Source organism: Manacus candei, unplaced genomic scaffold, assembly GCF_025592945.1.
Source record: "Manacus candei isolate 608988 ecotype Guabito, Panama unplaced genomic scaffold, ASM2559294v1 h1tg000049l, whole genome shotgun sequence".
In the NCBI taxonomy this organism is placed as follows: domain Eukaryota; kingdom Metazoa; phylum Chordata; class Aves; order Passeriformes; family Pipridae; genus Manacus; species Manacus candei.
The window spans coordinates 18,725,747-18,742,989 of record NW_026138097.1 but is presented as its reverse complement, the minus strand read 5'-3'; the positions used below and the strand labels follow the sequence as shown (position 1 = coordinate 18,742,989).

General features: G+C 40.5%; 2 protein-coding genes across 1 annotated transcript; both read left to right on the top strand.

Annotated features, from left to right (window-relative positions):
- LOC127476485 (serpin B6-like) overlaps nucleotides 1-17,243 on the top strand; it is a 45,311-nt gene that overhangs the window by 19,736 nt on the left and 8,332 nt on the right.
- LOC127476408 (heterochromatin-associated protein MENT-like) lies at nucleotides 4,607-16,960 on the top strand. The gene is given in 10 exon segments (XM_051799298.1): nucleotides 4,607-4,692; nucleotides 5,277-5,448; nucleotides 7,646-7,724; nucleotides 9,072-9,076; nucleotides 9,351-9,390; nucleotides 9,393-9,483; nucleotides 11,483-11,601; nucleotides 12,359-12,501; nucleotides 14,940-15,098; nucleotides 15,958-16,960. Coding segments are annotated over 10 exon segments (1,320 nt in total). The 3' UTR covers nucleotides 16,384-16,960.

Genomic DNA, 17,243 nt, shown 5'->3' with positions numbered 1-17,243 from the left:
GAAGTTTACCCAAAAGGTGGAAAGAGCTCCATACCAAACCCAATGAAAAGTCTTCCCACTTCAATTTTTGTGCATCTCCTCACTCATAGCACACTGCAGGGCTCTAAGGCTCTCTGAGGAACTACAGCACAGTGACTGCCATTTGATGAGAGGTGCAAAGGGTCAAACAGACTACTTTTGGTACCAAACTACTCCCAGTCTCAGCTTTTCTTAAAGAGTATACCTTCCAGTATAAGACTTGGAATTACAGATGAAAAATGTGAAAGAGAAGGAAAGAAACCCTTTCACGGGTGTAACACTCTTCAGAGCTCATCTACTGAAAGCAACACACGGAGCTGTTTTGTTTGTGCCTCCCTGTACTATTTTCATGATAACCAGCACCTGGCTCTCAAGTCAGGCTAACCCTTACAGAATCAGAGAATCGTTCAGGCGACAAGTAACCACTTGAGATCATCTGGTCCCAACCCCTATGCAAAGAGAGTAAGCTACTGCAGGTTGCACAAGACCATGTCCAATTGGATTTTGAATATCTGTCTCCACCAATGGAGACTACACAAACTCTCCAGGCAACCTGTGCCAGTGTTTGATCATCCTCACAGTAAAAAAAGTGTTTATTTATGTTCAGATTGAATTTCACGTTTTCAGTCTGTGCCCATTGCCTCTTGTCCTCTCACTTGGCACCTCTGAGGAGGGCCTGGTTCCTTCTTTTTTGTTGCCTCTTGTAAGGTATTGGCCAAGTAATAGCCAATACTGCATTTCTCAATAACTATTTACAAGAAGACTTGGATTTATTCTGTATCATCAAGATTTGTAACTTCAGGTCCACAAACTCCTCCTTGAAAAGTCACAGTACCTTTGAAAACTAAAGAAAGAAGTACCTACATGAAACTGATAAAACCAGCCTCAATATATAAATGTTGTGAGTGTAGACTGGTTGTCACTTAGTGATTCCATGCCTGTCAAAACATGCTTTCAGTTATCCTTCAGTGAAAGATGGAGCTTTTGTGTCCCAGCGCAAATCAGCTTCATAAAATAATCCCTGGCACCTCTGTGATGGATGAACTTCATGACAAGCAGAAATGGTAGACACAGCACACAAAAACAAAACCAAGAAAATTTACAGTGGTTGGTGTACTGTTAGTATTCAAGACAAGGACATATAAAAACTCCACTGCTTTCAAACTTCAAAGCAAATACACTCATACCTTTAAAGGTTTTATTTTGCCATCAATAAGAGGCACAAGAAACCCTCTTTTTACATGTTAGTTATTGTCCAGTCCTTTACAGTTCTATTGCAACAGATGTGATAGTTAATTTCATTTCTCTTCCCAGGGGACATAACTGAATAGGATTTTCTGCAGAGTAAAAATCCATACTTGGACTTAGTCTAACAGTGATTTTAAATTCTGCTGCTTTTTACTAGGTGTACCTGTAAGAGAACTGATCTTCAACAGATGCCTCAAAGGCTACTCAGAGTGGACCATATACAGAGTACAGGTATGGGAATATGTCAAATTGAACAGGCAGAAAGATACAACCTCACTGCTGAGCAAGATGGGGATGAAAGACAGCTTCAAAACAGACCAAAATTACTTCACCATATGCCAGAGGAAAATGACCAGTTTTATCAAAAGACTTTTTTATGACCGTTTGTAAGAGGTCAATCCACTTGAGGTCAACAGGTCAGGTGTTGCGATGCTGTGAAACCTTGTTTCTATCATTCTGGCTGTATCAATTAACTAATTTATCTCACTGTTTCAATCTGGCACAGCAAAACCAAGAGCAGTTCTTCAGCTAATGTGCTCCCCTTTGTAACTCCAATTACTAAAAAGGATCTTGCAGCAACTGGTACATACCACAAAGAGTGTCTACACAATTTGGGTACCCTTTCTTCATTTTCCTGTATTTTTGGCCAATCTTTCCAGCTTATAGTACCACTAACTGCTTGGGTTTTTTTCTTCTCCTATTACTCTATCTAAAAAATAAACAGCAGATTAAGATACATAGCAGAACATTTCTTAGGCTCATAACTAAATATAATAGTGTCTAATATATTTCTGAAGCAAGAAATTAAGAGGATATTCCTGGTATGAAAGCTGCACACACTTAAAACCAAAAGATAGGAAGAAAGAGAGGCACATATATCCCTCTTGAAACCTTGTGCAGTATACGTACCAGTCACATTTCAAGTGAATAGAAGCACTAATATATAATTCTTATTCAAAATATGGACTTGTACACTTTACATAGATGCTTTTTCCATATAGGTTGACTGCATGGTAATTGGTTTACTTTGCATTTGTCATACTAGTGGGCAGAGGCCATTACTAACCCTAAATGTAGCAGAAAAGACATATAATGATCACAAATGAAATTCATCAACACAATTTAGTGTAAGTCACACAAATTAGGATCAGAATTACACCAATTTAAAGTAAAACGTTTGTGCACATGTAAGTCTTTTAGATTTCACCTTTGCTGATATCCAGTTTTACACATCCTCCTGTTTTTGCTCTCTACTCCTAGACATCAGTTTCTGCAAAAGTCATTACAAGCAGCACTTTCAAGCAGTATTGCAGTTTTTGGTGGATGATTCAAAATCCCTCAATCCATCAGACAGGAATAATGAGCTCAGTACAGTGTAGGGCCTGTAGGTATCTAAAGCACCTTCACCTCCTTTGTGAGGAGCAGCGGTCTCTTAAAACAGCATCCACCATTTCAAATGAGCCCAGGGTTCACTCTCATTTCATCACTTATTTTAGGTGACTGTGTAAATATCTTCTGAGCTTCCTTTGTGACCTGCTTTCTGTAACAGAAGAGCAAAAATACAAAATATCCCTGTACAAAGTAAGGGTTTTATTTGACCTGAGTGCCACAAGAATTCAAATGCTTTCCCTCTCAAATCTAACCACAGGATGAATGAGACCAACAGTCTATTTCAATATTCTCTTTTAGCCATAACTTTGAGATCAGTTTCTATTTATTTCCCCAGTTTGTTGAGTAAAAAGAAAAGGAAGCCCTAAAGTTATTTCAACATATCTTGTGCCAACACAGGGTGGTTGATACACTTTCTGCAACTCCTACACTCTTTGCAGGCCAAACACCAAGGTTGTGGAGGACATCTGTGGGCAAAACGCATACTGGCCTTCACGTTCCAGGATATACATCCATGAACACTGGCCTTGAATTCAGGAGGTCTCCCCCTCTTTCTGAGTTCTGAAAGCAGGTGATAAAGAGAAGAACTAGGAATAAATGAGAGAACGTACACAATAATGCAAGAAGAGGATGTAGATAAGAAAATGGAGGTGCAAACATTTCTTCATTTCCAGAAGTACTCGTTGCCCCACAGACTGTCACAGATCCTGACTGAAGACAGATCTTAACCCTTCTCTCTCTCAAGATTTCAGGTAGTGTAAATATTTATAACAAAATAACTAGCTCTTATTTGGAAGTCTTAAAAATTCTTCGGAATGGAGCAGTTAAAAGATGGCATAGAAGTTATGCAGAGGAAGGGAGTGCTTATTATTTAGTACAAAGTGTCGCCCTTAGGGAAACCCTGTGCCAAGGCACAATGGACAGAATGCAAATTGAGTTTGGGCAAAACCTACATAGCCTGGGAGGGCAGAAAGTCTCCTCACCTGTAGCAAGGGTGCTTTAATCACCAGGCTACTGGTCAGTTTAGATCAGAGGACTGAGAACAAACTCCAGGAGAGAACACCCTCCTACTGATGATGGAATTGAACACGCAAGACAACATGACTCTCTAGAACAGTGTTTTGGATGCCCAGCACTGGGTATATTAGTTCAAGCCTCTAATTTACTACTTTCAAATAACTACTGGATCAAGCATCCAGACCTTTCCTTTGCCAGAAGACCAAAGTTAGGAGACTTTGGAGACCAGTTAGGAGACCAGGGAACCTCACAGAAATACACACATGTTCTCTCTCTCAAGCCTGAGAAATACTTGATTGCTCCCCAGACACTCTCTGGGAACAGGAGAAGGAGATGTCAGTTTGAAATCCTTCATGTAAAAATATTCAGCTCAGTCCTGTCCCCTGGATATGCTCTGGGAGTATCAGCATCTCCAGGAACAGCAGTAAGATATCACATTTGAAGATCCTAAAAATACTTAGGCATGAGACAGGCTGCATGGCATTCACCTCTGAAGAATGCTTCAAAGCTGTTGCAAATTCTAGGAAGCTTTGAAAACAAAATTTGAGGACCCCAGAGGTTCCAGGCATCTCTGACACTTTGTGGCAGTTCTCTTTAAGGACTGCAGTTTTTGATTTAATCACACAAATTGTGGGTGAAGATAGATTTAAATGTCTGGTTGCTGTTGTTGATCTAATGCTTAACCTTTCACCTGATGCCATTTTGCACTGACTTCACCGTATGTTTTTAGTCATTATGCTGGTGAAGACAGTGGAAATTTCTGAGTTTATCCTAATATTTATCAAAGTATTAGATTGATCTAAAATATGCTAATAAGAAGCACAGGTTTGTTCTGGATCCATCACAGAAAATTAGTTTAATCCTGGGGTTGTGGTTATGTGTTTGCTTTGGTTTTGTCCTGTAAAAACATACTTAGAAAAGAAGCAGAACAAGGATGGGAAACCTGCAGATTCTGATAAACCACCAGGAAACCAGAGAAAATTTGTTGTTGGTTACAACAGGAACTATTTGGAGTTCTATGTAAGCTACAAGACTTGAAAAACAGCAATTAACAAATCCAGCTCCAGATTCCAAATGTGGGTTTACCTACTCCAAGAATGTATAAAAATCTACATATCTCTAGTAGCCATCAGGATAGATATAGTGAATCACATTAATTCACCATGCTTTTTTCAGTGGAAAATAATAGCACAGGAAGTTTAAATAAACAGAAAAAAGCCCAAAGCAGCACAGTGAGAAACTATTTTGTTTCACTCTCTCAGAATCGAAGGATAACTCTATGAAAATTAAGCAAAGAGTGAATGGGGTTTTGAAACAAGTCTAGACTGTGAAAACATTTCTCGCTAAAACTGTACTCAACTGACAAAGAATAAATAAAAAAGCTGAGGACACTGAAAGTTATGTGGAAGGAAGAAATAATGCAGGTTTTAGAAAGAGACCTATTAGCTGATTGTACTTGGCATCTGTGCAGTATTTTACCCATTACAGGGACACTCTCAGACTGTATTTGAGAGGGAGTAGGCAATCCTCCAATAACAGCTTTGTATTCTTTGACAGACATGAAGAAGTAGTCATCACCTCTCTCTGACACTCATTTGTCTCAGGTGTATCAATGGAGTCTCAGTGTCAACCAACAGCTTCACTCTGGACCTTTACAAAAAGCTGAACGAAAATTCCAAAGGACAAAACATTTTCTTTTCTCCTTGGAGTATTGCAACTGCTCTTGCTATGGTCCACCTGGGTGCAAAAGGTGACACCGCAGCCCAGACGGCTGAGGTAAGTTCTGAAATTAGCAATGTGGTTCCTACGTAAATTGCATTGTTATTCTACCTATGGGGAACAGAAAGGAACAATATGGGAGAACAGTGACCTGCCATAATGTGGTACAGGAAATAGCCCCAGTTACATGGTCAGCACTGGAAATCACTATTCTTCCACTTTATTTCCAAGATCTTCCTGCTCTGCAGTACCTCTACATTTAGCTTGTGTTTACAGTTCCCAGAGCATAGCAAGGGGTCTGCCAAAGAGAAGTTATTGATATTAGAGATTACTGCTGGTCTTGTTTGAAACACTACACTCCATTTTAATTGCCCTCTGAACAGAATAATCCACCTAATACAGCACTTAAATAGTAATGAAGAGACAACTTTATTAAAATAAAATAATATAGAGCTAAGATATGCTAGAGAAAAGAAATCTGGAGATAATATCACTGCTTCCAGACATCATCGGGTTCTGGCAGCAGTATATCTGCTTCCTCATACTGCATGCAGAAGTTAGAAAGCTCTCCTGAATGCATTTTTGGTTGCACAGGAGTGGCATAAATACCTTTGTTTGTGACATAGTAAATCTATAAAAATGGTAATCCTACCATGAATAATGGAGACATATGAGTATTAAAAATATCATAGAATCATAGAATATGCTGAGTTGGAAGGGACACATCAGGATCAAGTCCAGCTCTTGGCCCTGCACAGGACACCCCAAGAATCACACCATGTGCCTGAGTGCATTGTCCAAACACTTCTTGAACTCAGACAAGCTTGGTGCTGTGACCACTTCCCTGGGGAGCCTGTTCCAGTGCCCAACCACCCTCTAGGTGAAAAACCTTTTGCTGATATCCAATCTAAACCTCCCCTGACTCAGTTTGATGCTGTTTCCTCAAGTCCTGTCACTGGTCACCAGAACGAAGAGGTCAGTACCTGCCCCTCTGGTTCCCCTTGTGAGGATGTTGAAGACCACAATGAGGTCTCCCCTCAGTCTCCTCTTCTTCAGGCTGAACAGACCAAGTGACCTCAGCCACTCCTCATACTACTTCCCCTCCAGACCCTTCACCATCTTTGTTGCCCTCCTTTAGACACTCTGTAATAGCTTAATGTCTTTCTTATATTATGGTGCCCAAAACTGCACACAATATTCAAGGTGAGGCCACACCAGTGCAGAGCAAAGCAGGACAATCCCCTCCCTCAACTGGCTGATGCTTTGCCTGATGCCCCCCAGGGCATGGTGTGCCCTCCTGGCTGATGGGGCACTGCTGACTCATATTCAACTTGCTGTCAACCAGGACCTCCAGGTCCCTTTCCACAGTGCTTCCCTCCAGACTCTCATTCCCTCATCTATACACACAAACAGGGTTGCCCTGTCCCAGATGCAGAATCTGGCACTTGCCCTCATTAAACTTCATATCACTGGTGATTGTCCATCTCTCTTATTGTCAAGGTCTCTCTGCAAGGCCTCTCTGCCCTAGAGGGAGTTGATGGCTCCTCCCAGTTTGTCATCAGCAAATTTACTTAGTATTCCTTCAAGTTCTGCATCCAAGCCACTAATGAAGATGTTGAAGAGAACTGGGTTGAGGATGAAGCCCTGCAGAACCCCACTAGTGACTGGATGCCAGCCTGATGTTACCCCATTCTCTATAACTCTTTGTAATTGACCTGTGAGCCAATAGCTCATCCATTGTGTAACATGTTTATCCAGTGTATGCTGGACGTTTTGTCCAGAAGGATCCTGTGAGAGACAGTGTGCCCTCTTTTGCTGAACTTTTCAATATTTGTACTCTTTTAGGTTATACTCATTTACTTAAAAACATTAAATGTAGAGTTTTACATTTGTGTCATGTTAGTAAGACTCTGAAGTGTGCTAGGCTTTCTGTTGTGTTTCCTATGATCTGAAAATAGAATCCATGCTAAGCACAAACTAACCACTTATCTAAATAAAACCATATTTGAGTCACAGTATTGATCTATTATTAAGCAGTCAATGGGGCTAAAATCTACATAGTAATGATACAGTTATAGAAATTTATTGGAGAGTCCTCAATAACTTGTCCTCAATAACTTTAATAACTTTAATAGACTAACTATCATTACACATGGCTGGTGAATTACCATAGAAAACTAAAATACTTACAACCCTTGGGCATATTTATCTCCAGCAAACAAGCTGTCTTTATGAACATTTATCATCATCACAGGTTCTTCATTTTAACCAGACTGCAAGAGAAGAAGGTTCATCTGAGACAAGGCCTTCTCCAGGGAGACCAAAGAAAGATGGTATTTATTACAACAAAAGACTTAAAGATAAAAATCTCTGAGAATGGAATAGTCCAATGCAGCTACTGCTTTTGCCTCACTTCATTAAGAACTTTATATAGAAAAAGTGAACAAGTAGGTAATATTACTGAAAACTCATGAACTCAGGCCTTCAAAATCAGAACTCGGACACCAACAGCATTTTGATTAGCCTTAAAACTGTCTTACTTGGTTTTAGCTGGGCTGTTGAAATACCAAGAAAACAACTGTCCTAATATGCTTTGGACAATTCTATTTCTTATCAGCTTCAGGTTGGTTTTTTTCTCTCTGTAGTGTTAGCAAAAAACAACTACTGCATTCACACCTCACTCCAGCCCTACCCAGTAAAGACCCTTCCACCTTTCTTACGCATGGACACATCAGGTAGACAAAATTTCCCTTTCAGGTAATGCATGTTGACTCACCCTTGCTCATCAGCTCCCCAAAGACTTGCCACCAGGACAAACTGCCCAGATCTTTTTCATCAAAGGAACTCCCTAAACACTGTGAACTTGAAACTTGTAAACTTGTAAACTAAACTTGTAAACTTGTAAACTTGTAAACTAAACTTGTAAACTTGAACAAGCCTTTCTTTTTTTCAGCATAGAAACTAAAAGAAAGCTCAAAGAAATTAAATTAGACAAACTGGAAACAAAAGGGGGTAGGAGGTTATATCATTCTCTCCCTAGATGGTGCAGGGTGATTTTCCAAGATGAATCATTACATTCACATTCATTTTAGCAACTCACTGACTTCATAAGTTGTGGCAAAGTCTGTCTAATCTTGTCTTTCAGATATTTCACTCTATTACCTCTTCATTCTGTTCCCATCCCATGGCAAAACTCAGCCTCTGCTATACTGTGTCCTCTGGATACCAAATTGTTTCCTAGGTGTCCTTCCTAGCAGCCCATGTCTCAGCATGAGTGAGAAAAGATCAGAGCAAGGAATGTCACCTCACCAATCTTATGACAGGTCACCATGAGTCAGTGGCAGAGACTCTCAGTGTCTCGTGTCCAGGGCATGGTACATGACACGGGGGAGGAGACCCAGGCAGCTCACGGGGAACAGCTGACTGGTAGCAACTTATTCCTCCATTAGCAAAGCAACGGCTGGCAACAGCTGGAAAGAAAGCTCATGCTCCCTAAACCCATCAACAATGACATCCAGGACAAGCTATCTCCACAATCCAAACAGCAACAGCAGAAATCATGTGAAACAGGGATAATTTGAATAGTTGGTAAGTCCATGGTCTGACACCAGTGTCTATCACAATAGAACACCTCCTCAAAAACTGCAGGCTGCATTGATGGGTCCTTGCGAATCTAAAAGGTCTTGTGAAACTAAAAATTAGGCCTGACCATGACAAAAATGAGGAGATTCAACTTCCTGGAAGCACAGTCAGCTGATGTCCCCAAAGGCCTACACTGCACTGCAGAAACAGATCAGTTTATCCAGTTATATGCAGTGCTGCTAACATGCAACATGCACAAAAAAGTGTTTAATTCCCTGAAACTCGTTTTTAATTAAAAAAAATTGAACAATTTAAATAAACACAGCAAGTGCAACAGAAAAAAAAATACTTCATACTAACTGGTATCTCTTTCCAAGGATCCTGAGCATGAGCGAGCTGAAAACATCCACTCTGGCTTCAACTCTTATCTGTCATCAACAAAAGGAGAAGCACCTACTTGCTGAAGAGTGCTAACTGGCTGTATGAGGAAAAGACCTACCCATTACTACCCATGAGTTGAACATCTTTGAGAATATGTTGACATAAAGAGGGATTATCAATAGAGATGATAAAAAAATGCCAAATGATAGCATTGAGGTTTTAGTGAGAATAGGAAGACAGCCATACATGGCTATCCTTGGATAGACAAGAGGTCCATTTTTTTCCAGCAGTGGGCAACAGTTTAGGAAGTGTGTGAGAAAAAGGCATGCTGTGTAATGATGCTTTTCCAGAATCTGCTGTGGTCACCAAGTGATCTGCAGCTCAGAGACTTTGTGAACCAGAAGGCATGTCTACTTAATAGACTTTGACAAGCTGTTGTTTCGAGACTTTGCAGACTTGTCTTTTGAATGTACTTCAGCCCTCAGCACCAGGATTTCCACAGGCACTTTCCACATTGTAGGAAGTGCCTGTGCCTTTTGAGCTTGCTGCCTGTTGGCATCGTTTACTGGTTAGTTTATCTTCTAAAGGATGCTTCTCCACATCTCTGGTCACCCTCATCCCGTGTCTCTGTATCTTTTATACTCTAGCATTCCTGAGATTGGGGAAGTCACAGCTGCATTGAGAACTCAGACAGGGGGCACACCAGAGTGCTATATGGTGTCATGCTAGAAGCCTCTCTTTTGTTGCCTACTCCTTTCTTTCTAACTCTAAAATTTTTATTTGCCTTTTTGTCACTAATAGGCAGATTTTTTGTCATGCAACTGTCCATTATAGCTTCAAGACCTCATTCCTAAAGAGTAGTAATCCCTTTCTATACCTTACACTTCACCGGATCAATTGTGAATATGTGTATATATATATATATATATAAATTTTAACGCAATCATTTAGATTTTGATTTTATAGAAAAATACTTTAGCACAGACCCCAGCACATATACCCCTGTGGTACTCCAGTAGTAACAACCCTTCACTGTGAACATTATTTCTTCCTACGCTTGTTTTCCAGTCTTTCAAACACGACCTATCTCTGCAGTCCCACAGATGCTCACCCTTTGGTGAGAAGTCTTACGAAATGCCTTTTGGTAATCCAAAAGACTGTAATGGCTCAATCTTATTACCCATGTGCTTCCTGACACCTCCACAAAAATCCAACAGATTTTGATTTAGGATTTCCTATTACAAAATGCTGTTGACACTCCTCTGATAAGTCACGTTAATTCATACACCCACTACACCTATTCTTGTTCATTTGCCCCATACTGACTCATGAGCTTGTAATTACCTGTGTCTTCAAAATCTTTTTAAAACTGACGTTGTATTAATCATCTTCCAGCTCCTTGGAAGGTAGTTTTAAATGAGATTACTGTTCTTTGATCTTGGAGTGTGTTTGGTTTCCTGAGTAATTAGCAATTTGTCCTCCTGAATGTGTATTGTTCATTTTCTCCATAATCTCATGTACTTAGGCTTTACAGAGAATCTAGGGGATTTCCTACTGGGAATCTCCATTAATTGTTTCACAGCAGACAGCAATGCAAACATTAATTCTGCTTTTCTGCCTTGATTTTATTCAACCAGAACTTCCCCTTTATACCCGATCTCCTATTGTCCTCACAAACTTTTGGCAGGTTCCTCACCTCTGAAGCAAACTAAAAGCCTTTTTTCAACTTTATATGAGACTATTCTTCCACCTTGTACTGAACACTATGTCACAAAGCTGGGAAAAAAGTATTTAAATGATGTAAAAATGTCATTTTGAGAAATTAAAAAAAAAAGATGAAGAATGTCTGTTTCATGGATATTTCAAAATAACAAATGTGCACCTTTGATTTCAAACACAAAAAATTTGAAGTAACAGTTTCCTTGAGACTGAAGTTTGATCAGTCCATACTTAATATTTAGTATAGAATGTATCAGACCTTAAGATAAGGGTTCTCTCACCTAGACCAAATTTTATTTTCTTAAATTATGTATTAGCTGATTGTCTAATTTGTCAAAGTTATTATTTCTAACACTTTTATAAGTTGAATTTAACTAAATAAGCATACATTTTCAAATCCTATCTTTCAGAAGTTCTTACAGCTCATTACAAGCTATTACAATGCCAAGTCACAAGCTGTTAACTTTAAGACAGCTGCAAAACAAGTCAGAGCACAGATCAGTTCATGGGTTGAAAATAAAACTGAGAGTAAGTATCACTCTGATGGCTTTTTTTCTTGACTCATTTTCAAATTATTTGTATTTCCAGATTTATTGCTCTTGCAGTCAGTGCTCCACAAAAGATGGAAACTCAGAGGAGGGAGGTGATGAGCAAAGTATGGTTAAATAGCTTGAAGAATGCCTATCTCCAAACCTAATTTCTGCTCCTTACAAGGTCCTTCCTTTGATTTTTTATGTCGTAGCCTTTTTGAATTATTGCTGTTCAGAGGGATGCATGGCAGATATTGTGTAGTCCTCAATTAGTGAGGGTTTTACTTCTGCATTATTCAGCTGCTTGCAACCAATTTCAGAGAACATTCAAGCTATACCACTTGACCCACTTTCCAATGCTGTTTACTACCAAAGCTCCAATATTAAAAAAATTAATCATAGAATCATAGATTGGTTTAGCTTGGAAGGGACCATAAAGACCATCTAGTTCCAATCCCTCTGCCGTGGGCACAGACACCTCCCACTAGACCACTAGTTGTTCAAAGCCCCATCCAACCTGGCTTTGAATACTTCCAGGGATGGTCTTGTTTTAACACAACTTCTCCAGGTAAAAGATACAGAGATACTTAAAACCCCATTTTTACCATATGTACATCATAGAAATGCACAACTAAAAAAACCCCTCCCAAACGCAAACATTTTTGCAACAGGGTTAGGCACAGAGAAGTCACAATTAAACTTGGCAAGTTACACAGTCACACTCAAATAACAGTCCTGTTTGTCTGATTTTGAAGGGAAAATACAGAGTCTGCTGCCTGCAGGATCTCTCCATTCTCGCACTGTGTGGTTCTTAGTAAATGCCATTTATTTCAAAGGAAAGTGGGAAAAGAAATTTCTGGAGAAAAATACTTCTGAGATGCCCTTCAGATTAAACAAGGTAAATTCCTTGTCTATATGCCTGTTGTCATATGTCAGTACGACTATTTTTGAAGACTAAATATTTAACCTGTATTTCATATGCCACTGCAACACTTCTTACAGCTGAGCACATGGTATAAACTCAGTGAGAACAGCAACTCTAAAAATAAGTCAGCATTATCTTATTTACATATATCCATGAGAACAGGATTTTTAATCAATACGTCCTCAGTATCAAAACACCTGAGAACAGTTAAAGTTAAGAAAAGTAAGTTAAGTAAGTTAAGTAGCTTAAGGACATGATGAAATGTCTCTATGTTCACATGTTCGCATTTTCAAACGGGACCAAGTTACTTTTCACAAGTTGTAAGCATTGCTTACACACTCTCTTCTGCTCTTGGGACCCTGAGCTCAAGGGATCTGATCCAGCTGCTCTCTCCACACATCCTGGGTGTTGCGTCAAACTTCACAGGGAATTTTCACAGGAGTTTGTCATTTCAGCTGAGTATGGGAGTATGACCTATTCAGTATTAACTGAGAGGACACTATTGAGCTAACAGTATTTAAACTATCATGCGCTGACAATTCCCAGTAGCTGACTGCATGCATATTTTTGGACTGTGTCAAAAGCAAGCAAAATTATTTGTCAATGGAAGCAAGCATTTGTTTGACATGGATTAAGAGTGCAAATACCTTTTGTATGCCAGGCAAAGTGAAGCAATTGTGCTGACGATGTGACTGTGTACCCAAAACCTACTGCACTACATGTCCAGTTTTAGGATCCATCGTGGCAGATGGCTGCGGTGGGTCACCTTGGCTGGCCACCAGGTGCCCATCAAGACTCTCTATCACTCCCCCTACTCAACAAGGCAGGGGGAGAAAAATAGGATGAAAAGGTCATGGGTCAGGAAAAGGACAGGGAGATCACTTACCGATTACCCTTATGGTCAAAACAGGCTCAACTTTAATTTATTGCCAATTAATCAGAGTAGGTTAATGAGAAATAAAGTAAAATATATAGCACCTTCCCCCAACTCCTCCCTTCCCAACAGAATCAGCTTCAGTCCTGATTCTTCCAGCTGTGCCCCAAAGCAGTGCAGGCAGACTGGGAATGGGGGTTACAGTTAGCTCATCACATGTTGTCTCTGCCGCTCCCTCCTCCTCACACATTTTCCTTGCCCAAGTGTGGAGTCCCAATCATGGGATACAGTCCTTCACATCCAATGTGGGTCCTTCCCATAGTCTGCAGTTTTTCAAGAACTCCTCCAGTATGGGTCCTTTCCCTGGCGTGCAGTCCTTAGGAATGGGCTGCTCCAGCATGGGTCCACTGCAGGGTCACAGGTGATGCCAGAAAACCTGCTCCTGCATGGGCTCCTCCCACAGTGCCATGCTCTAGCATGGCTTCTCCATGGCTTGCAGCTTTCTTCAGGGCACATCCACCTGTTCCAGCATGGGGTCATCTACAGACTGCAGGGTGGACATTAGTACCACCACGGTCTTCACCATGGGCTGCAGGGGAATCTCAGCTCCAGCACCTGGAGTGCCTCATCCCCCTCCTTCCTCACTGACGCTGGTGTCTACAGAGTTGTTCCTCTCACATTTTGTCACTTAGCTCTTCCAGTTGCTTTTGTCCAGCAGTTTTTGCCCATTCTTAAATGTGTTATCCCAGAGGCAATACCAACGTCCCTGACTGGCTCAGATTTGGACAGTAGCAGGTCTGCCTTGGAGCCAGCTGGAACTGTCTCTGCCTGACACAAAGGTAGCTTCTGATGTCTCCTCACAGAAGTCATCTCTGCAGCTTTCCTGCTACCAAAACCTCACCACACAAACCTAATACGTTGGTGCCCAGAGAGGGTTTAACTCACAGGGCGAATAGCGCAGCCTGCAAACAGATAAAACTTTAGCACTTAGTAACAGCTCTGTGAACATAACACAGCACAGGGATTCAGAAGTTTATTGGGCAGTCCAATTCCATTTAGTAATCCAGTCCTATGCAGTTTGGGGAAGAGGAAAAGCCAGCACAGGTCACAGAAAATATGTTTCAGAGGCAGAGTGTGACAATCAGTACTGCCTGGAAGGAAGGAAGTCAACACTTTTTTCTCCTCCGTCAAGGCTCTCATTTCAAATAACACAACCTTTCAGAGAAAACATGAAACCCTTAACAGTAGTTACTTGCTTATCAAAGCTAACTCCTTTACTTTAAATTAAGAAATATATTACGTGGAATTCAGCTGGTAGGTAGTTAGCACATGTGCCTATGCTGACTTTTTATAAAGATCCCAAAGACTTTGAGAAGGGGGTGAATGCAATATTGTCCAAAGGAAAGAGTCCTGGGTATCCAAATGCTGCTGAGTCTCATACTTGTTTTCAAATTTTTGCTTTCAGTTTAATGAAGCAAATAAATTTTATCATTCTTTAATGTATAAAGGATTTTTTTAATGCTGATTTTTTTCACAGACCAAGACTAAACCTGTACAGATGATGTTTCTGAGAGATAATTTTTTTGTACTCTATGAAACAACCATGAAATTCAGAATCATTGAACTGCCATATGTGGAAAATGAACTCAGCATGTTCGTGCTCCTCCCAGATGATAACACTACTGGTCTAGAGCTGGTAAAGTTGGCCTATTGTTGCACCACATACACTATGAAAGAGTATCAGAATCAGATTAAAAGAGTGAAGAAGAACAAGCTTCAAATCCACAATAGAATAGCTCTGATGTTTGTTTCAGAAACTGTGATATCATGATTTCTCAACCTAGGATTCAGGGCATTTGATAACATTGCCAATATGGTACTTCTAAAACCTATGTCCACACAACTATCTCAGCCTATTTTGTGTCCTCTTTACTATTGCCAGACTAGCAAAAGGAAAGCAAGGACCGCATCTGAATCACTATGCCCTAGAGTTATCTTCTCCTGAAGGCTGCATAAATTCGTTTTTATGTCCTTTGCAGTCTGGATTTGCACCTAATAGTTTGTGGTGAGCTTTCTAAAACTAAGTGATGACTACCCTGACCCAGAAGGTGCCAACAGCCACTCAAGACCATGCCAGGATCAGTTTCAGATTCTAAACAGATCAGGGCAAACATATTTTTATTTGTATGTCAGTTCCCATGCATTCTATTTATTTATTACTACTAAGAGAAAAGTTATACACACACAGCAAGCGCCTATTATTATGAGTCACACATTGCAAAACAGCAATATTTTTCACACCAGAGAAAAAATAATAAACTACTCTCAGGGTTCAGGCCTACATCTCACCACCTTTAAGAAAATAAACAGGAGTATAAGTCACTCGGCACTTTGCAGGATCATGCCCTGTGAATATGGTGCACGTTCCATCGGTACTCACTGCTGGTAGCTCGGTTTTGTTTTACATGTTCTTGATGAGCATTAAGACACTGGTCTGTGCATGTCTTGTCTCTGTCCTTTGCATTCCAACTATTTTCTTCCCCAACTCACCGCAGGTGGAAAGAGAGCTGACCTATGAGAAATTGGCTGAATGGACCAAATCAGCCAATATGATGAAAGCTGAAGTGGATTTGTACCTGCCCAAGTTGAAGCTGGAAGAGAATTATGACCTTAAATCCCCTTTGAGCAGCATGGGGATACAAAATGCTTTTGACCCAGTTCAGGTTGATTTCACAGGGATGTCAGTGAAGAAGGATCTTTTCATCTCACAAGTAATTCACAAAGCTTTTGTGGAGGTCAATGAAGAAGGTACTGAGGCAGCAGCTGCCACAGGTGTCTTGGTGATGAGATCAAAAGCACCAACAATGACTTTTAAAGCTGACCACCCTTTTATCTTCTTCATCAGACACACCAAATCCCAAACCATCCTCTTCTTCGGCAGACTCTGTTCACAGTTATTCTTTGCCCTGCAGAGCAGGTAACGCCTGCTTGCTAGCATAGAAGCAAATACCAAACCTTGAACTCTTTCTGCAACCCGGGGGAGCAGAACTTGAACTCTCTCCATCAGGCCAAACACTCTGGGGCCTGAGGCACAGCTCCTCTTCCCACCTACCCTAAAGAGGCAATCAGTGCAGTGCCAAGGGGAGTGCAGATGCTTTGCATCCAGCAAGCAATCCTGATTCTCATTCAGATCAGGCCATCATGGGTAGCTCTGTCCTCATCACTATTAGCTATGGCATTTCTATCCCTCCCCCTCTCAGCAGTGTGTAAAAACGTATTTTAGTAAAGTCCATCCCCTCACCCTCATGACAGGGCCCCTGATCCCTGGTCCTAGCCTGCAGCAATTAGACCCAGCTCGTTTTCTAACACTTAACCCTTCTAGCCCTTTAGGTTCTTGTGTTACAGCTGGAGGTAAACCCTGCCAACTCTCACCCTTGCTTTCCTTCCACGTCCCAGCTCTAAGTCTTCATCAGCTCCCAATTAGCCTAACGTCACTCCACAGATTCCTTTCAATAAAATAAAAATAAAATAAATAAAAATAAAATAAAAATAAAATTAAAATAAAATAAAATAAAAAAATAAAATAAAAATAAAAAAATAAAAATAAAATAAAAATAAAATAAAATAAAATACTCCACACCTCTATAAGGGCTATTTGCCTCACTCAAACCTCAGAAATGCGAGGAAGGGTTAAGCCTGTACGGTCTCTGGCTACAGCAATAGCTGACTTTTGCTCAGAACCACCCCTGCTTCATAAATAACAATAATAATAATTAACCATTCACGGACTGAGGGTGTTTTCTGTACGCTCTGCCACGAGAGGGAGGCAGAGATGGAAAAT